The 22,486-nt window shown below is 41.8% G+C and overlaps 1 protein-coding gene across 5 annotated transcripts in view; it reads right to left on the bottom strand.

Moving 5' to 3' along the window:
- Positions 1–22,486, bottom strand: part of LOC134347583 (rho GTPase-activating protein 6-like) — a 551,475-nt gene that overhangs the window by 36,113 nt on the left and 492,876 nt on the right. For all 5 annotated transcript variants that reach the window (XM_063049931.1, XM_063049934.1, XM_063049932.1 and 2 more), the window contains exons 7-9: positions 11,867–12,017; positions 6,497–6,645; positions 2,624–2,803 (exon numbers count right to left, since the gene is read on the bottom strand). In XM_063049931.1, the coding sequence (XP_062906001.1) occupies positions 2,624–2,803; positions 6,497–6,645; positions 11,867–12,017 (480 nt within the window). The remainder of the gene's footprint in view (positions 1–2,623; positions 2,804–6,496; positions 6,646–11,866; positions 12,018–22,486) is intronic.

Here is a 22,486-nt window from a genome sequence, read left to right as displayed (position 1 = left end):
GGCACTGGGATAAAAATAGTTGAGAAATGCTGAAATAGATGAAATAGGAACTTCTGCAAGGTCAGCTGGACCTTGTCACTAAATCTCCAGAATGATTCAAACCATCTGTGTGCTCAGGTTAAAGTTCCACTGCACTACTTCAGAGTCTGTAGTGCAGGTTAGCTCTGTGGTGTCAGATAGGCAATGCTTCCTGAATTCCAGACACGACCTTCTGAGCTTGGAGTGACTCCATGCAAGTAGCAAGGTCCTTCTGCTACTAAACCCTCAGGGGTTGGGTCCTGTGCAACAGCTTCTCAAAGACTTAATGGGTAAACTAGTGACCCTGTCGGCAACTGTTCATACGTTGTTTGATCTGCTAAATGTAGGACATTTTATTGATTAAAATATCTCACTTCAAATGAACCTTATTGACTCTAGAGGTCTCCCATCCACTGCCACTAACCTCATAATTCCTGTTGCCTGAACTGCACATTTCTATCTCCTACCCAAGATACACAAACCTAATGGTCCCAATAGGCTCACCGGTTCTGGCTGCTCCTGGCCCACTGAACTTGTGTCCGCATAAGCCGACTCCATTTTGTTCCCCCTTGATTCAGTCCCTTCCTACCCACATCAGTAACACTTTACATGTTCTTCATCACTTTAATAACTTTCAATTCTGGCCCAGATCCCTTTATTTTCACTTTAGACACCCAGCCCTTATATACTTCCATCCCCCATTAGGAAGGCCTTCAAGCTTTCTGCTACTTTTTGACAACAGACATAACTAGTTCCCCACTACCCACCTCTATTTGGCAGAACTGGTTCTGATCCTCAACAATTTCTCTTTCTGCTCCTCCCATTTTCTCCAAACCAAAGGTGTAGTTATGGGCACTAGCTATTCCTACCTTTTGTTGACTATGTGAAACAGTCCATGCTCCAAGCCAACGTTGGTAACGCTCTTCAACTCCTTCTGCTGTTTCCTGCACCCATGTTGAGCTTATTAGTTTCATCAACTTTGCCTCCAACTTCCACCCTGCCCTCATATTTACCCGGTCTATCCCTGACACTTTGCTCCCCTTTCTTGGTCTCTGAGACCCCGTCTCTAGGATTTTTTTTACAAACCCAGACTCACAGTTATCTTGACTATATCTCTTCCCATTTTGTCACTTATAAAAATGCTATTCCCTTCTCTCAGTTCCTCCAAATCTGCCACATCTGTCTCAGGATGGGGCTTTAGATTTTAGAACATCTGAGATGTTCTCTTTTTTCCAAAGAATGGGGCTTTCCTTCCATCACCATTGATGCTGCCCTCACCCCATCCTTCTGCCATCATACAGGAATAATGTTCCTCTTGATCTTACCTACCACCCCATGAGCCTCTATATCCAGCACTTCATTCCCTGTAACTTCCTCCATTTACAATGGATTCCTATCACTCAGCACATCTTTCCCTCCTCCCCCTCTTTGCTTTCCAAAGGGATCATTCTCTATGTGACTCCTTTGTCCACTCGTCCCTCCCCACTGACCTCCCTCCAGGCATTTATCCCTCCAAATAGGACGAGTGCCACTACTGCCCCAACACCTCCGCCATCACCACCATTTAGGGCCCCAAATAGCCCCTCCAGGTGAGGCGACACTTCACCTCTGAGTTTGTTTGGGACACCTATCATAACCTGCGCTCCCAGTGAAGCCTCCTCTACATCAGTGACACCCAATATACAGACTGGGGGACTACTTCATTGAACAGCTTCACTCTGTCCACCACAAAAGACAGGAAGTTCCAGTGGCTGCACATTTCAATTCAATTTTCCATTCCTTACTCTGACATGCCTGTGCATGGCCTCCTCTACTGCGAATAAGAGGCCAATCTTAGGTTAGAAGAGCACCACCTTGTACTCCTTCTGGGTAGCTTCCAACATGATCACATAAACATCAGCTTCTGGGTATTACTGCTGTCTCTCTTCTTTTTCCCATTTTCTATTCTGGTTACCCTCACAGTCCACTTCTCCACACCTGCCCATCACCTCTCTCTGGTTCCGCTCGCCCTCTCTTTCTTCCATGGTCCACTGTTCTCTACTACATTCCTTCTTCCTCAGCCCTTTATCGCTTTGGCCTAGCTTCTCATTTCATCACCAATCCCCCGTCCATCTACCTCCCCCTTCACCAGGCCTCACCCATCATCTGTTGAATTTGTACTTCTGCCCCTACCTCCACACTCTGGCTTTTGCCCCCTGCGTGTCCAGGCCTGATGAAGGGTCTTGGCCTCCAATGTCAGCTGTTTATCCTGGATTCATAGATGCTGCTTGACTTGCTGAGTTCCTCCAGCATTTTCCCTCTGTTGATCACTTAAAATGATTCTAATCTGAGCCCCACAAAACTGCCCTGCAAACACCAGTCACAGAGGAAAGCTTACACATTGGATATCTTTTCATCAAACTGGTTCTTAAAACAGTTTCTTTTCCACCGGAACCTGGTCATTTGCAGTGGGGTAAGGAAACACATTAGGGTTTTTTTAGACAGAAACCCAGAAACTGTAGCAGTTTTTAAGCCAGAGCTCGGACTGCAAGTTGAGGCAGCTTGAATACAACAATAAGCACTCATAAATGAATTACATATTTGTTAAACAGCACCAACCACTCACCAGGAATAAAGTTTCATAGTTTTCAATTATCTTCTGAACAACATTGATAATGGCAGCACTCTCTTCAGCCCGAGCTGAACTTTGCACACTAAATTCCTTGTCAGAACTCTTCTGTTTATGAAGCAGGTTAGGTCCAAAGATCGTGGCAAGATTAAGTGAAGTCATTTTGTTCCCAGTGATCTAGAAAGTAACAAAGCCAGAAAGAACATAAAACAGTTGAGCAGAAGGACAATCCATCAGTGCACAACATTGTGCTGAACTAATTTAAAATGCCCAACTAAACCATCTGCGCCTGCCTACACAACATCCATATCCTTCCATTTCCTGAACATTATTTTCCCTAAGAGCCTCTCGAACACCCCTATAGTACTTGTCTCCATGCCAATCACTGGCAGCGTTCCAGCCACTTTGTGCCCCACTTGTCCCACATATTTCCTTTGAACTTATCCCCCCTCCCACCTTAAATGTAGCCCTCTGGGGTATACACAGATGAGATATTTCAAAGCTGAGTAAAGTCATACTGACTCTCTACTCTGTCTATGCCTCTCATTCTAAGACCATAAGACATAGGAGCAGAATTAGGTTATTTGGCCCATCGAATCTGCTCCACCATTCATTCATGCTTGATTTATTATCCCTCTTAACCCCATTTTCCTGCTTTCTCCCCATAACCTTTGACGCCCTGACTAATTGAGAACCTATTAATCTTCGCTTTAAATATACCCAATGATTTGGGTGTCCACGGACACCTGTGTCAGTGAATTCCAAAGAATCACCACCCTCTTGTAAAGAAACTCTTCCTCATCTCTGTCCTAAGGAGAAGCCCTTCTACTCTTAGGCTGTGGGCTCTGGTCCTAGACTCTCTACTATTGTAAATGTAGCATGCCATATGCCTTTAACATCCTATCAACCTGTCTAGCCACTTTCAGAGAACTATGGACTTGGACCCCAAGGAGTCATCTGCCAGAAACAGCTAAACTGCAGAGAGGTGAGAATGTGTGAAGTCTACCACTGCCAGCACAACTTCCATTAAATCCCTGATACTTAACATATTTTGAAAGGAAATTCCATTCATTTTTTTTGATAGTATTGTTGCATTGTTGATAAGCAGCTTGTAGAACGAATTGTTACTAAGTCTGACATATTTTACTTGTCAAATGTATTTGCAAAACTGAATTTATTTAACAGTTACAAGGAAAAACCTGCAATCTGATATCATGCAAAGAGGGTATTGCCACTTCCCTTGGAAAACTCAAACTTTCCAGCAGCAATATTGGACGTCACACATTTATGTAATTTCCTTCACTAGCCACTTCTAGAATAGAATTGAAAGATGATAATCTGATTGTATATCTTCGTCATTTGAAACACTGATATGGAATTTTGGTTCAGAGATCTGCTGGAGATGCACATTCCAGACTGAGTGGTGGATTCATTTGGGGCGAATGTGAATGATATTGACACCATGTTACGAGAATGTCTTATTGACCTGCAGAGTGATATAACGGCTCGAGCACAATTCAAGCGCAGCAAGCAAAATTTCTGGGTAACTAATAATATTCAAAATAAGTTTCCACAGCTCTGGGAGAGAGCAAATTTGTTTTTAATCGGACTTCCCACCTCTTATCTAGGTGGATTTGATTTTAGCCGAGCTCATCACCTGCTATCAAAACCTCATAACTGTCTTGATGTTGTGAAAGAGGTGATCTTCGATTATCTTCAACCAAGTTGCAATCAGATATTTAAAAACTTGTTGGCTTGCTTCAGTAAGTACCCGAATTAACAATATTAAGCACTTTTTCCTTGCTGATTGGGAGTATATTACATATTATAAATAATATCCCATTCAGAGATTTGAAACAGTTCTATTTTTCATATGCACCTGTAACATTATATTTAACATATAGCAATACCTATATCCTGTTAAAGCATAAATATGGGCTGTACATTAGAATAATTAGTACAGTTGACCAAAACAAACTTAAGCAACTAATGGAGACTCTAGAAGGTGGGGCCACAGAGCTAAATGAAATTCACAACTGGGTCACAAGCTGAAAAGGGTTGAGAACCACTGTATTTATTAGTGGATGAGCTGGCAGCCCCAGATCGAACACCGTCTACCTGGCAGAAGTGAGGCTGGTACTTAAGCTACACTCACCCAACAGATAAGTATTTTTTGTTTCCTGTATGAACAAGGGTGGGAACTAGAGAGAGGATGTGAAAACAGTGGCACAGAAAACCATTCTAATGGGGAGCAGAAAAAAAGAATGCAGTAATCAGAAGAAAATTATAATTAGAATACAGCCGTTGGTCTCTGCAGCAAACACTGAGTCCTAGAGGCTGTACTGCCTGCTTGGTGTTTGGATTAACAACATCTCACCAGGGCTGGAGCAGAACTTGGAGTGGGAGAGGGTGGATTCTGTTGTCATGATTCCCTATTGATCAAGGGAAGACTGGGAAGTGGTGTTCTGTTGAGGGATCATGAGGGATCGGGAGCAAAAATGAAAAACAGGGTGATTACCTCTTAATGGTCACCTGAGCCATGTACAAACTAGCAAAGGATAAACATGATTAGAGAGGTAAATGCATAGCTCAAAGCGTGGTGTAGGTGAAATAGGTTCCAATCCGTGGCATACTGGCATCAGTACCTCTCTCTTACCAACACTCTCTTCTACTCCACGAGAAGATACAAGAGCTTGAAAGCTCAAAAAACTAAGCCCATGAACAGGTCCTTCCCCACTGCTTTCAGACTTCATTGACTGTAACTTCAGCATTTCCTTTTGCCCAACTTCCATTTGCATTACTACACTTTGCACTTTTCCATTGTCCTGCCCTTGTCGTGATACTTATTTATGAATTTATTATTACTGATGTATACCACTTACTCCGTGAGTTTCACACAAGCAATGGACAAAGCAACCTGGTGTATACGACAATGAAGTAATCTGAATCAGTGGAGAGAACTGCTCCCATTGGGATGAGCTTCACTTGAATTGTGCAGGGGCCAGTCCCTCGGCAAACAGCATAGGTAGGGTTGTAGGCAGAATTTTAAACTGATTAAGGGACGGGAGGACCCCAAAAACAGGATGTTTCATGAGTCAAGAAGAAATGAGAACAGCAGCATAAGAAAATGAGAAGAAAATTGACAAGCAAAGTATAACGAGCATGAACAGAAAAATCCAGTTAGTAAAATTTTTTTTAAATACTGAAGGTTTAACTGTATGTGAATGAATTTACAATAACATAGCAACACAGTGAGTATGATCTAATAACTATTACAGGGATGTGGTTGCAGGGTGACCAGGGCGGCTCGATATTTGCAGGTTCCAGATTATGATACTGCTCTGCCTCCCTTATCTTTAGGCCTGTTCTCCTACTTGAAATATACTGTACATTTCTGGCGGCCTGTTATAGTAATTTCTCGTCTGTGGTTAAAAAATATAAACTTTAAACTATTTAGAATTTGGGAGTCCTACCAAGATTTTGGTTAAGCATGTTATCACAGTAATAGGGACAACAAACCTGGACCATTTCTTGGCTTCCAAACGCATAGAATTAATGAGTCTGCCATCATAATTTAATGCAACAACTGCACTGTTAGCTAATAAAATAATTGCTTAAAGTCTTACAATTTCAGAAGTTTGGATAAATCTTAAATGCCCTTTCATTTTAAATGAGTACAGCTTTTCAACTGGAGTGGATCTCATCTGACATTCTCCAGCTGCAGGAAGGGATAGAAAAGGGGAGGAAGTAGAGGCAAGGGGGAGTTAAGTGAGTATCTGCTAGGTCAGTTTAGTGACAGCACCAATGCCATACTTACATCTCATCATGCCCTATGAAATCGCAGCGCCATTATAGTGAGACTGTCCTTACCTCATGTCCATCTTTGTCCAAGGTGTCTTCAGCGTGATTTGCTACCATGGCAAGGAACTCCACAAGTCTGTGGAGGGTGTCACAATTGCACGGAGGGAGGAGGTAAATGAGCAGCTGCAAGACACTGAGCTGTTCATCGTGATCCAATACTACAGGAGAGGTAAAAGTAAAGACAGTTCCAACATCAAAATCAATACAAGTTGAATGAAGCAATAAAAGAACAGCAATTCTATAAAGTGATGACATATGAAGTAAAAAGAATAAAAAATTACACCATGCACAATATTATAAATTCACTTTGTGAAGTATGAGATTTGGTGAGTTATTAGACCATTGTAAAGTACGCTGGGAGCAGGGAATGGTGGGAGGCATTTGGAAGTTCTGTTCCACTTCTGAAACTCTGTTTCATTCACCTTAATACTACCAACTTTGGAAGTGGAGGAGAAATTCCAGCAGTTACTAAATAGATTTCCCTTTCCAGGCAAAGAATTTATGGGGCAAAACCCGAAAGCGCCAAGTCAAACTTTGATTTATAAATTCACCCAGCAAAATGTCACCCTTGGCAACAAATACAACATAGGGAATAGGAAGGAAAGGCCTTTCAGCCCCTTGAACCTTGCTCGGCTGTTCATTACACCATAGGTAGTTCATGTTACCTCAACACTTAGCTGCTTGTTCTCTGTACCCTCGACTTCACTAGAGTCCAAAAATCTAACTTGAATATATTCAATGAGGTGACTTAGCTTCCAGAACTCTCTGGGGCAGAGTATTCCAAAGATACACAATCTTCAGAGAAGTTGCTCCTCCTCATTTCTATCTTTGATAGGCTACTCTTCATTACGTGTCTAACTCTAGATTGGCCCATGAGATGAAACACACTCTCAGCGTTCATCCATCATGTCCTTTCAGAATCGTACATTTCTGTAAGATCACATCACATTCTTCCAATCAAATTCCAATCGATATAGGTCCAGTCTGTTCGAGCTTTCTTTATGAGACCATCTCTTCATCCCAGATATCAACCTGCAAATCTTTGCAGAACTCTCTTTAAGATGACAATACTCATCTGTGTCCTACCAAGTTGTAAAAAGACTTCTCTGCTTTTATACTGCATTCCTTTTCAACAAATGCCATTCCAATAATTTGACTAACCAGCATACTAACATCAAGCTTTGTGGAAACCTAGATCCCAGTGTAGAGTGGTATTCCATACTTGTCCATTTAAACAACATCTGATTTCCTATTCTTCCCCGCAAAGTAGATTACCTGACATTTCCACATATTATCCTTCATCTGACAACTTTTTGCCCCATTACTAGATCTATCTTTAGCCCACTGTACTCTGTATCCTCCTCACAGCTTTCTCTCCCATTTATCCTTGTTTTATCAACAAATCCAGCTAACGAACATTCAGAGTCTTCATCCATAATGACTTAATTTTTATTTATTTAGAAATACAGCGCAGAACAGGCCCTTTGATCAGCCCCAATAAGTAACCCAGTGATTTAACGTGAGCCTAATCACAGAACTATTTACGACGACCAATTACTAACTGCTCTATCTTTGGACAGTGGGAGGCAACTGACGCATCCGAAGGAAACTCATGCACATGGGAAGGAACTTACAAACTTGCTTACATAGGACGCTGGAATTGAAATCTGAACTCCAATGCCCTAAGCTGTAATAGCATCGCATTAACTACTACACTACCGCGTCTTGTTACTGGATACTGGAATAGATTCCAGCATTTTCCCAATGGCTTATCTCAGGCCAGCCAGCCTTTATTTTTCCTGCTTTTTAGTTTCCCTCCTTTCCAATTGTCAGCAACTTTCCTAGATTCTAAGCAATTTTAGAATTTCACAATCAACACATCCACTATCTCTGTATCATTTTTAGACAGTGGTATGCAAGCCATCGGGTGCAGAAAACTGTTCAGTCTATAGTCCCCTTAAGTTTACCTAGAAAGTCTCTCCAGTGATTTTGGCTCCTTGCCTTCTTCCTCCAAAAATTATTTTTTTAACCATTATCACTAGCATCTTCTACCAAGAAGAAATAAGCAAGCTACTTGCTCAATATCTGTACCACTTCCTTTCTTTCTATGACTAATTCCTTATTCCCATTCTCTAACTAACCAATATTAACTTTACCTATTCTCTTTTTATGTACACAGAAATTCTGATTGTCAGCTTTCATTTTTCTCCCCTCTTCTTCTATTCCCCACTCTGGCCTCCCACCCTCCTCTCACCTGCCCCTGGTGCCCTTCCTCCTTTGCTTTCCCCTCAAGTCTACTCTCCTCTCCTATCAGATTGCTTCTTCTCCAGCCCTTTACCTTTCCTACCCACCTGGCTTCATCTATCACCTTCTAGCTAACCTCCCACCCCTCTCCCCATCTTTTCATTCTGGTGTCTTCCTTCTTCTTTCTAGTCCTCAAGAAGGATCTAGGCCTAGAACATCAACTGCTCATTTCCAGGGAAGCTGTCTGACCTGCAGAGTTCCTCCAGCATTTTCTGTATGTTGCTTTGGATTTCCAGCACCTGCAGAATTTCTTGTGTTTTTCATTTTTCTTGCTGGTTTCTTCCTCTTTATCATTTGGTCATACTTTATTGTTTTTTAAATCTTTTTGTTGCTTTCTAAGCTTTTCCCAATTTTCTAGCCTGCCCTGATCTTCGTAAAAATTGTTTGCTTCACATTCAGTTGGATACCATGGATGGTTCCTTTTACTTGTAGGGTTTTTTTTAAGAGGAATTTGTGCTGATGATCTACAATCTTTTAATCTGTTTTCCCAGTTTACTTTAGCCATCACTGCCTTTGCACCTCGATAATTCCCTTCATTTAAGCACAACTTCATACCCATATTTTTGACTCCCAAACAGTATGTGAAATTCTATTATGTTATGATTATTCATTTTTTAAAATACTATATTTTCAAAATTTTCAAAAAACTGTAAAAACAACAAGAACATATAAGCTCAGACATGTGTGAAAATAAAATGAGCAAAAAAAAAGAAAAAAAGGACATAACATTAGAGAGATGCCTGTTGTCAGAGTGCTCAAAAGTGCTAAACATTAAGTCTCGAATGAGGGCCGTGAAAGATTAGCTGGGGGGAAATTGTTCATCTGCCCCCGGCCTTGTCTGGGTAGGCAAGAAATGGATCCCAGATAGCTGAAAAATTTATATTGAATTGGTTCTCAAGAACCTGAGTCTCTCCATCTGTACAACTGAGAACATGTTATGATTATTCTTGCCCAGAGAATCCTTCACTATCAATCATTATTTCATTCCACTTTACTACACATGTCTAAATAGCCTGGTTCGTGGCTGGTTCTGCAAAGCATTTTTGAAGAAATTTTCTGTAAACATTATGAACTGATGCATAAGGTTGCATTTGCCAATACCATTTATCCAACTCATGCAAAGATTAAAGTGCTTCATCACAAGAATATTACCTATAATGTGTACTGTAATGTGCCAATATTAGAGGGTCTATGGACTGCTGCCACTAGTAACTAATTGGTCTAAGCTCATTTCTCATCACTGTAACAAATGTTAACTGCTATCGCACTTTATTTCCCTTTCTGTTTATTCTTTGAAATGTCAAACACTGAAAATTTTCAATTTCTAGTTTTAATTCAATTGTTTAATTTTTCATGATCTTGTCACATCCACTAAATGAGTCACAGTTCCTCTCCACCTAAGTGCAGAAACCTTAATATTAAAAGGTCTTCCACAGCCTAATACATTTTTCTTCATTACTGATAGCTCCACTAATACCCATTGTTTCTCCTTCATTTTAGTTGGCTTTATCCTTTCTTCTAGCCCTGCTTCCTCCTCCTTACATATTCATCTCCAAGCCTCTCCCTCTTCTTCCTCAATCCTTTCTCTGCTTTCAATTTATTTTCCGACTTCCCAGTTATCAGTACCTCTTTTCCTACATTACCAATTTATAATACCCTACCATTGTTTAATTTTGACCTTCTCTATTTCCCTTTGTTTATCTCTTTGAGCTCTACTCTCTTCTGATTATTCTCTGTGCTTTGCCTCTGCTTTTTCCTTTCCATCTTCACATGGTTCTGAAGAAAATATATAAAAGCAGGATGCTGGAATTGTCTGAAGGACCACAGCTTGCCAAAACAGATATAAATTTAAAGCTTATGGAGGGGGGGGGGAACGGACACTGAAACATAGGTGGAGTGAAATGAACAAGAAATGGAAGCTGATTTTCTAATTTCCCACTTGGAAAGCAAACACAACACTGAACAAATTCACGGTGATTATCAGTCTGCTGTGATCTAAAGATAAACTTGGAATGGAATGCAACCAGATTCCAGGTGGTTGTCAAACGAAGCAGCTAGAATAATTCAGGCCAATCAGGTGATGCCAATTCTGTGGGCATGAGCTGCTGCAGTGCTTGTCTTTGCCCCCAAGCTCCACACAACGAACCCTGTTGCTGAGGATCAGACCACATCTAAGACCGGAGATCCTATACTCCATTATCTCCACAAATTTTGTGACCTACTCCACACTTCCCTCTGCCTGTAGAAAATCTAACCTGTGTCGAACAGTGACATGCAAGGAGAACGGTCCCTCACCAATTGAAGAAAACTAGGACCTCATCACTCCGATATTAAAATGTGATTTAGAAGAATGAAAGGTGAAATTCATGTCACACACAATTCCTTGAATATTTGTTATAGTCAATGCAGCTTCCCTGGTGCATCTAAAATTAGAATTAGTCGCCTTAGGATTGGGGGATACTATTTCATGACTGGTAGCAGACATTGAAGGCTGGAATGAGAAGAATTTTTTTTACTCAAATAATTGTGGATCTTTGGAATCTCGTTCCATGACTAGGCATGGATGTTTGGGAATTGAGTACATTCAAATCTGAGATCCCTAGACTTTTTAGGCAAAAAGGCCATTGTTGTTTGGGCAGAAAACAGGGAGTCGAGGCAGAAGGTGAGGCACAACCCTTTCAGAGCAGGACAGGCTTCAGAAGATGGCCTACAATGATGTGTCAGCAACAGCAATATCATGTTTGTTCCTGACAGAATGAAGTTTTGTATGGATTATATTATTAGATGTGCTGAGCAGAATTTAAAAAAATATTTATTTATTGATACAGAGCAGAGTAGGCCTCTCTGGGCCTTCAAACCATGCAGCCCCAACAACACCATAACCCTGATTAACCCTAACCCAGTGATGGGACAATTGGCAATGACCAATTAACCTATCCAGTACCTCTTTAGACTGTGAGTGGAAACTGGAGCACCCGGGGAGGACGTACAAAGACTCCTTACAGAATGGTGCCAGAATTGAACCCCGACCTCCGCAATGGATTAAGACTCATAAAGAAAAGATAATCTTCTTACGAAGTGCGCTGATGAATGGGGTGTAGAGCTCTCTAGTAAGCAAAGGGTCTGGTATATCCCTCAAAAATTCCTTCAGCAAGGCCCCAACATCATGAACACTGTGCTCCTCATCAAGCAAAACATCTACTCCTCGATCAAACTCCTCTCGTAACTGTAAGATAAAGGAAAAGCACCAAGGTACATTTAGACACATACATAAAAACATGAAACAGATTACCAAACAGTAAATATTATATTCATTTTAAACAAGCTCCAATAATCTGTAATAAACTACACAATGGGTTTTCAAAAACAACCTGCATATACCTGTCACTGTCTAAGTAGATGCTGTGAAAAGAGTCTCACAAGAGGATGACTACAAATGTTAATATACAGTGTCTTGCTTCAATTCCTGATGGCACAGCATCTGCAGTACTATGTGCAGGTCCAGTCTCCCTTCTCTGCTTACTTCAGTACATTGGAAGCAATCTAGTGGAAATCCACCAGAACAGTACCCCAAATGATGGGCTGTTGCATTAGGCAGCCTGGGCCTGCACTCTAGATTTTAGAAGAACCAGAGTTTATCTAATTGAAACAGAATGATTTAACAGAATTTGACAGGGTAAATACAGGAATGATGTTTCTCTTGGCTGGGATGTCCAGAACCAGAGATTAGTCTCAAAGTAAGAGGTCAGCCATTCAAGACTCAGATGAAAAGATATACCTTCACCAACATGATAATGAATCTGTGGAAGCTCAGTCATAAAGAGAATGAAATATTTTTTTTAAGGTATTATGCCAAAAAGGGATATGTGGTTGATGCAGGAAAATGGCACTAAGGTAAAATATCAGCTGTGTTTTTTGTGATGGGTCTCAGCTTGAAACATCATTTGTTTTAATTTCTCTGCATAGATACTGCCTGACCTGCCAAGCTCCTCCAGCACTTTTTGTCTGTCCCTCTTCCTTCTCAGTCCTGAAGAAGGGTCTTGGCCCGAACCATCGACCATTTATTCATTTCTGTCATCGTATTGAATGATGGCACAAGTGTGTGAGGGGCTGAAAGGCCTAGACAAGCCACTATGCCTTATATGCAAAGTGTCTCTTTTATGTAAGGTACCAACAGAAGAACCGATCAGACTAACCCTGGCACTGCTTCAAAGGGGAATTCCTTAAATAAGCGACCCGAACCTTGGTCAGAGATGGAGATACAAGAAACGTGTTCAAAGAGATGTGAATGGCATGGGACTGTGAAGAGTTTGGGTGTGTAACCATCTACACACAGGGCGTTTCAGTGCCCTGCAGCACTGCAGGCCTGACAAGTGCATGCATGCAGGCCTTGCTTTGTTTGTCAAGCTGTGCAAATTTGCATGATAAGCAGTGGAGTGAGAGAGTAAACTGCAGTTGTTACGTGCATGATTTACTCAGATGTTAGATTGCTCTGCACATAACTGAATTATGTGTTTAAAAATACAGACTGAAATGGCAGTAATAAAGGAATTTCAACATCAGTTTGCAGAACTGCAGAAATTTGACTGGGCACTTCATGGTGTGGTATGCATTTGTGCATGACATTGTCACCTTTACATCAGATGTAAGGAAAATTAGATTAATTTTTCCTGGAAAGTGTTGCCTAATCACCCCTGGGTTAACTAGGACAACACGGCACAGTGTTAGACTGGGATAGTATTATACTTAACCCACAGATATCCTTCAGTTCCCTCCTCATTCACACTTACCAGTACAAGTCAACTCCCACAACCAACCAGCCCAACAATCTTCTGATCTCTCCCCACTCTCTATTTAGTCCAAAATCTGTTCAATCCCCACCCACCAATTTTCTCCATTCACCCACTGAATGACCCAGATCCAGAGGCAGTATAATTATATGTATATCGGCTACTAGTTTCACAGAATGATAAAGTACAGCTGATTCCAGAATGCCTGAATTGTTCCTGCAGAACATACGTGGAAAGCAACAGTAACCTTGTGAGATCTTGCAAAGCATCAATTAAAAATAACCATTCCGAAAAGGACACACGATTGTGCACAGGGGAATGCAACAGATCTCTTCCATCAACTTTGCACTTTAAGCTCTTGAGCTTTATAAGACTTGTGACAAAACAGATTTGTGATGACCTACAAATGTGGTTTTAATATCAATAAAAGGTAGGAAAGCAACTTGTAGCTGACTTAATGCAAAAAACTGTGCCCAAGTATGCACCTGATGGTAAATCAGAGGTTCACCTTCACCTCTTCCAATCCAATCTTTTTCATTCAGTGCTTGCAATGTGGCCCCCTCTGCATTAGTGAAATGAGTGGGACTAGGCGACTATTTTGTGAAGGACCTGTGCTATGTCCACAATGGGCATCTTGGAGCTGAGAACAGCATGTCAGTTTCACTTTCCTTTCTCCTCTCCTCTCCCACATCAACATCTCCGTCCTCAGCTACAGAGATGCTAAACTTAGATTGGAAGAACAACATTTAATATTCCACTTGGGTAGCTTACTACCAAACTGAATGAACTTTGAATTTTCCAACTTCAGGAAATCACTAATCAGTTTCTATCCCACCCTCTTTCCCATGGCCCCTCACCCAGCCCCTGCACTGCAATATACTAACAATCTTCCTCTTCCCTCTTAACCCCAATGACTCAGGGTTAAAGGCCTCAGACTGCAACATCAACATACACGTTTTACATCTATAGATGTTGTTTGACCTTCTGAGCTCTTAAAATGTTCTGCATTTTTGTTGGGAGACATGACTATTTGCTTCTTCACCACAGTATTGTTTTCTTTAGTCAGATTTGGAGTACTGCTCAGCTGCTACCTCAGTGCTCTCTCTTCATTATTCACAACATATTACCAACCCACATGAAGGTGTTGGGCTACAGAAATCCTAATTAACAAGCTTCGGTATTAGAAAATAATACAGAAAGTAAATATTCCCATTCATGTTTCAACATGTTGGTCCATGGCCTCCTCTTATTTCAAGGCCAGCCTCAGGGTGGAGGAGCAACTCCTTTTATCCTGTCTAGGTAGTCTCCGACCTGATGGCATAAATATCCATTTCTCCTTCCAGTAAATAAATTCCCCCCCCCACCCCACCCCTCTTCCACACTCTGACCTTTTACCTCTTCTCACCTGCCTATTACTTTCTCCCGGGTCCCCTCCTCCTTCCCTTTCTATATGGTCCACTCTCCTCTCCTATCAGATTACTTCTTCTCCAGCCCTTCACCTTTCCCACCCACCTGGCATCACCTATCAACTTCCAGCTGGCTTCCTTTCCCTCCCCCAACCTTTTTATTCTGGCATCTTCCTCATTCCTTCTCAGTCTGGAAGAAGGGTCTCGTCCTGAAACGTCGACTACCTATTCATTTCCATAGATGCTGTCTGACCTACTGAGTTCCTCCAGCATTAAGGCAATAAATCCAACCGATACTCACAACACACTGGAGGAACTCAGCAGATTGGGCAGCATCCATGGAAACAATGAGTCGACGTTTCAGGCCGGAACCCTTCATCAGGACTGTAGGGGGAAGGGGGCAGAGGCCCTCTAAAGAAGGTGGGGGGGAGGGTGGGAAGAAGAAGGCTGGTAGGTTCCAGGTGAAAAACCAGTAAGGGAAAGATAAAGGGGTGGGGCAGGGGAGGCAGGGAGGTGATTGGCAGAAAAGGTGAAGAAGGAATAGGGGAAAACGCAATGGGTAGTAGAAGGAGGCGGAACCATGAGGGAGGTGATAGGCAGCTGGGGGAGGGGGCAGAGTGACATAGGGATAGGGGAAGGGAGGGAGAGGGAATTACCGAAAGTTGGAGAATTCTATGTTCATACCAAGGGGCTGGAGACTACCTAGACGGTATTTGAGGTGTTGCTCCTCCAACCTGAGTTTAGCCTCATCACGGCGAGCACATTGGAGCATTTGATGCCCAGAGCCATTGGAAGTCGTTCACACAATGTGTAGCTCGGGTGGTTGATGGTTGTGTTGAGTTGTTCTCCGCTCTTGGTAATTTACTTGCAAACGTTTTGTCACCATACGAGGAGACATCGTCAGTGTATAATCAGCAGCACACTAATGTTATTTCCTCACATGCTGATGAGATGTTTGCACTTAAGTTGCCAAGATCGGAGAACAACTCAACCCATCCATCAACCACCCAAGCCACGCATCTTCCTAATTATTTCCATCATCTAATAGTATTTCTGAGCCTTGTGAGCTGTTGATCTATACTAGGTCAAAGAAGTAGAGATTAAGAGGCGATTTGAAAGAGAAGGGCCAGGAGGGAGACAGAACGGTTTTGATGGGTGTGTTCCATTTGGTGTTAAGACAGCTGTATTCACAACAGGTGAAGGGATTCAGATTGGGGAAGAAATGCTGGAAGTGGAGATCTTATGGACATGGCCGGGGAGATAAGAATTGCAGACAACGATCAGAATCATTGGGTCATTAAAAAGGGTTGAGAAATATTTAAAATCCAGGTGGCCATATACAGTATACTGTCTGTGAGAGAGATCTGAATACCTCCAACATGACCCCACCACTAAGGCCACCTTCAATAGGACCCCACCACTAAGCACATCTTTCCCTCTCCACTTTCCTCAGGGATCGGTCCCTCCGCGACTCCCTGGTCCACACGTCCCTCCCCACAGATCTCCCACCCAGCACTTATCCCTGTAAGCACAAGTGCTACACCTGTCCCTACACCTCCTCTCTTGCCACCATTCAGGGCCCCAAACAGTCCTTCCAAGTGAGGCAACACTTCACTTGTGAGTCTGTTGGGGTCATCTATTGCATCCGGTGCTCCCGGTGCGGCCTCCTCTACATCGGTGAAACCCGACGCAGACTGGGGGACTGCTTCGTCGAGCACCTCCACTCCGTCCGCCACAACAGACAGGATCTCCCAGTAGCCACCCACTTCAACTCTACTTCCCACTCCCATCCAGATATGTCCATACATGGCCTCCTCTACTGCCGTGATGAAGCTAATCTCAGGTTGGAGAAGCAACACCTCATATATCGTCTTGGTAGTCTCCAGCCCCTTGGTATGAACATAGAATTCTCCAACTTCCGGGAATTCCCTCCCCCTCCCTTCCCCTATCCCTGTGTCATTCTGCCCCCTCCCCCAGCTGCCTACCACCTCCCTCATGGTCCCGCCTCCTTCTACTACCCATTGTGTTTTCCCCTATTCTTTCTTCACCTCTCCTGCCTATCCCCCTGCCGCTTCCCCTCCCCTACCCCTTTATCTTTCCCCTTACTGGTTTTTCACCTGGAACCTACCAGCCTTCTCCTTCCCACCCTCCCCCCACCTTCTTTATAGGGCCTCTGCCCCTTCCCCCTACAGTCCTGACAAAGGGTTCTGGCCCGAAACGTCGACTCATCGTTTCCACGGATGCTGCTCGACCTGCTGAATTCCTCCAGCGTGTTGTGAGTGTTGCTTTGACCCCAGCATCTGCAGATTATTTTGTGTTTAAAATCCAACCAATACCATGCCAAATTTCTCAGAATGGAAGAGTGCTGGCCTGCTGTGCTTCAAACAAGTACTCACTACTGCACTACTGTGGCATTTTCAGTTCTCACACTTACAATCCTCACGCATTTTCTGAACTGAAGATGTCAGCCAAGAAAAATAAAACAGGTCTCAGTCCACCTTCTGCCACTGTTACAGGCAGTCCCAGGATATAACACAGTTCTGTTCCTGACAAGTACTGTAACCTGAACTGGAAATAAATAAGAACAGTGTCTTGGAGAGAATTAGAGAAATAGCCGTGACAGGGGAGCAAGCAAGTCTGGAATCAGTGGCTGACAGCCGGCCTCACTGACTCAGTGAGTGAACAACTGAGTTGGCTCACTGCTCCAAGCTCTGCTCATCTCTACCCAGTCCCAATTGTTGTGGCTCAGGTGGTGAGAGAAGTCACGTGGAAGAAGCAGCATGCAACCTTGCTGCAGCTGGCAAATCCACCCCCATCCAACCCACCAGTCTCCCAAGTGTTCACCTATATGTACATGCTGTCCATAAGCCAGGCATTAGTAGTCCAAGGAGGACCTGCATACACTTGTCCAATTTTCTGTTCCACTTGAGTCGATGAGAAGGACATCAGACAAGGCATAGAGAAAGACCCACAAAAGTTCATTTGGCAGACACATCAGAGTTGAATTCTATCATCAATACCCTCATGACAAATAAGCAGAGAAACAAAGTGGCTTGGCTTCTCCCATAGCAACCATTCAGAGATTCCACACAGTTCTGGCACCAAATAGCTCAGGGATTGCCACCTTCATTGCTCAACGTGAAAGTCCATTTTGTTTGTTGCTCGCTTGGCTTGAAGGGTTATTTTCAGAAGATGGCCTTGGCTCTACTTTTTAACAACTTCATTTGGTGTTCTCTCCTCTGATTGAAGCCATATATTGAGACTTATTTTATCAATCATATCAAAGTCAAATGAAAGAAGGGTTTCAATTTTGCAAACACAACAATTTCATGGTTCTTTTGGATCAATGTTGCTCGTCTGCCTGTGAGGACCAGGCGCTCCATGTCCGTTTTGTAAAGAGTTTCTTCACAAATGAATCATTGTTCTCAAACCTAGCAAGTTGGGTGAAGGTATAACAATGGAGAAAATGTTCCATTTTTTTCTGATTCTTGGTGAGGTTAGTAGGTGGACCCTCTTTGATCCAATAGAAAGACTATATGGCAGAATGAACAAAAACACTTAGCAGAAGTCTTTATTGCATCTGAGTCAACTATAGCAGAATTCAAATTGGAATAAATACATTACAATTAGATCACACTAAATAACTTCACAGAATAGAGCTGTTCTGTTGCATATGGGATTTTAAAGAGTTGCTAAAATTAGTTACGTGCTAGATTTTTTTCAATAAACTGACTGAAAGGCCCAATAGAATAAACAATGCAATGTTGCTGGAAGCATTTTGCAGTAAATCCGGATTCCCATGTCCACCCAAGTCCTTTTCCCCTTTTACCAGGTTTCAATCACCTGATTCCAGTTTTCCTAGCTCTCACCCATAAAACTCCCATTTCCACCGCATCAGCTACTTCTCCCCTGGGCTACAATTCTCCAGGGAAGCCCAGCCCTCTGAGCTACTACTTTCCAATCTACACCCCTCAGAATGACCATTCCCTAAACTTTTGAATAATGGCATGCACTATTGCAGAGGGCCACCGACATTAAATTATTGATCATGTTCAAAGCTGATGGTGATAAGACTTTTGCCACTGCAAACTGCCTCATCTCAACAGACAAGAACAGAGACAGCTATCTTGTACGTCCTGTAATTAGGGAAATACAAATGAAGGGGAAATGCAAATAACTCATTCCAATGAACTGGGGGCATTCTCTAGCTAGAGTCAAATGTAAGTGGATGTATGTCCAGTGTAAAGTGTTATTGGATAATAGAAAGCAAGGAGAAACATAGTACAACAATGTTAATTAAAGCGAGCATCAATGTCTGTAATCAGTAAAATTCACCCTTAAATCAGTATAACCTTAGATTAATTGATATTACAAGAACAAGGTAGGTTATGAAAACCCAAACAAAATGTTCAAATGTGAAAAGGAGCAAATTTTTCCTTCTTGTCATTATGGAACTGTAATGCTTGGATGTAGCTAAAACAATGAGGAAACAATAGACTTCCTTCAGAGAACAAGTGCAATGCAACTGGCATTTTAAGGGACAAAATTCAGTGGACCAATTCATACACATATAAGCGAAGGATTGGGATCTTAGACCTTGTTGATTAATATGCAGCTCAAAGAGTCAATGGCAAAATTAACACAGCCAATACCAAAAGTAGGCTTGGCAGGTACTAAAATCACATAGCAAATATTCTAATTGAATTTGGCATGAGAGTCAATGCTAAAAATAAAATATCTGGGTTTTATTATGACCACACCTGAGGAAAGGAGAAGTAAATTATGGTATGGAAGATGGATTTTTGCTTTGCTGCCATTCTTGTCCCAGGCAGGGACAAGTGATACCTTTCATCTGGAATGGGAACCCAAGAGTGAATTTTAAATCTATTCACATTACTGTACGAACAATATGGCTTTTAAAAAGCAAATCAGTTTAAGATGTTTTGAGGTTAAGAGTCATTGGAAGATTACTGAGGAAGCTCGACAGAATGGTGCAGAAGCTCTGCCAGTAACCTTCCAGAAATCACCAAATACCATGGTAACTAGAGAAGTAGTTAGGGCATACTCTGGAGTTATGGAATATAGCAAATATTAATTTCAACAGCAATCAGTCTTCAGATCTGAATGTGGATTGCAGATTGAGTTAAAATAGAGCTCAGAACAATAGTGCTCTTGGAGCTGCAGACTGGCATCGATAGCAAACCAGGAAACACCCCATTGATCTGAGATGTCTGCATATGCATGAATGTATTTCAGAGACAGTGGTGATTAACATTTATTTTATGTGTCTGGAGTGTTGGTGTGAAGATCTGGGTGTTTGAAAATTATATGTAATTCAAAAGAAGCATTGTGGATACATTGTTACTATAGAATTGTCCTGCTGTTACCTTTGATTTTCAGCATATTAAAAAAAATGTCATGGAATATTGGGTCAGGGACCCAAGGGACCCCCAAAGAAGATGAGTTTGTCTCTCCAAATGATGCCTGCTTGTTGTGCGGAATAAAGATTTCTATATCCACCAGTTTCAGAGTCTCTCTGGTGACTCTGATCACAGTCATAACATATGATAGTCATTTAACACAGAGAGCAAAAGTGACCCAATGAATAATGGAAACCATTATAAAAAATATGGGGCATATGGGTAGAAACTAAATTACAGAAGATATCCAACATGAGTTTGGAAATATCATTTCAAGGATTATCAGTAGCTTGGGAAACAGATACCCAGCAGCATGCCCTAAAACCTTAACAAAGATTCCCTTCAGTTTAATACCTCCTGAAATGCTCTAAGCTTGATCAACACAGATGATGGAGAGCTGCATCACTTGGCCCAGAACAGAACCATAGCAAGAGCCTATACTTAAAGGAAGGTGGGATGGGTGGATACTCAGAACTAATGAGTTTCAATATCATTATCTGCTTGAAACAGCTGCCTTGAAGGGAAATGGTGAAAGCAACTAGTGTCGATTCACCCACAAATAAGTTGAATAAATTTATTTCAGATAATAATATGAGGTAACCTTAAGACGTTTTAATCATGCAACTCCTTCGTCATCACAATAGATCATGTTTTGAATGTGAGAAAGAGACAGGTAAAGAATGCTGCTTGGCAATAAAGAAAAAATAGAGAATGGTGTATAAAAACAAACTCATCTTCTTTGGGGGTCCCTTGGGGTTAACGGTGACTTGTTTCCACTTTGCTTTGTGGGTTCAGAGTTGGCTGACGAGGCCAATGCAGAACCACAGACCCTGATGAGGTGGGCAAGTAGTTAGTGAAGTGTTGTGCTTCATCTGCCCTTAATACTCCTGATACCCAGTCTTGAGATTCTCAATACCATCCAAATACTCCTTCTTGATCCCTATGAGTCAGTGGGGTCCAATTCTGTACATTTATGATGGATAATATAATATGAATTAACATCTAGACACAAGAAACCAGACCCATACATAAACATTATCTGCAATTTCTCCATTTACTTCTCACAGGCTCCAAAAATGATTTATTACTTTCAAATTTGTTGGAATGGCAATAGACAATAATGCAAAAAAACATTTTGGAGATCCATCTGGTTTCTATTTCTTTTCAAATTCTTTTGCCATGTTATATCGCGCTACATGGACACAATTATTGTGATTGTGACAAAGCACAAGGAAGAATATAGACAGGAAAGAATACACAAAAATCATTCTGATATGTTTTAATGCCATATATTCTGTCATAAATGAAATTAAGATTTTAGATTTGCTTTCAGCAAATGAAGCTCTGCACTCAATGCCAGGAAACCCTTACCAAACGCAAACCTATGAGCCTAACATCAGTAGTATTGAGATTGTTGGTAAAAATTCAGAGGGGCAGCAAGAAATACCACTTGGAAAGGAAGGGATTAATCAGAAATAGTCAACACAGCTTTGTCAAGGGCCAATCTTATTGAATTTTCTGAGAAGGTGACTTAAGTGTACTGAGAAGGGCATTGCAGTAGAAGTTGTTTATGTGGACTTCAATAAAACCTTCAACAAAGACCCTAAATAAGAGACTGGTCCAAAAGGTTAGGACTCGGTATCTTGGCAACAGGAAACAGAGAATGATACTTTTGTGATTGGATGTTTGTGACCAGTGGTGTTTCACAGGATCAGTGCTAGAACCTTTGCTGTTTGTAACATACTGTACATGAATGACTTGAATGTGGGTGTAGGGGGTAAGTTTGCAGATGATACCAAGATAGGTGGAGTTGTTGACAATGTGCAGGGTAGTGTTAGGATGATATTAATGTGTTGATAAAATGGGCTGAGAAATGGCAGACGGAGTTTAATCCTAATTAACATGAGGTAATGCATTTTAAGAAAACTAACTGGAGTCTAGGATGTACAGCATTAAAAATAAGTTCCAACGGAATATTGACGAGTTTGGAGTTCAAATCCAAAGGTTCTTGAAGACTTTAGTGCATGTAGGTAGTATGAATACAAAGGTGTATGGGATTATTGGTCTTTATTTGTCAAG

This window comes from Mobula hypostoma, chromosome 6 (genome assembly GCF_963921235.1).
Source record: "Mobula hypostoma chromosome 6, sMobHyp1.1, whole genome shotgun sequence".
NCBI lineage: Eukaryota > Metazoa > Chordata > Chondrichthyes > Myliobatiformes > Myliobatidae > Mobula > Mobula hypostoma.
This window is presented reverse-complemented; position numbering and strand designations above follow the sequence as displayed.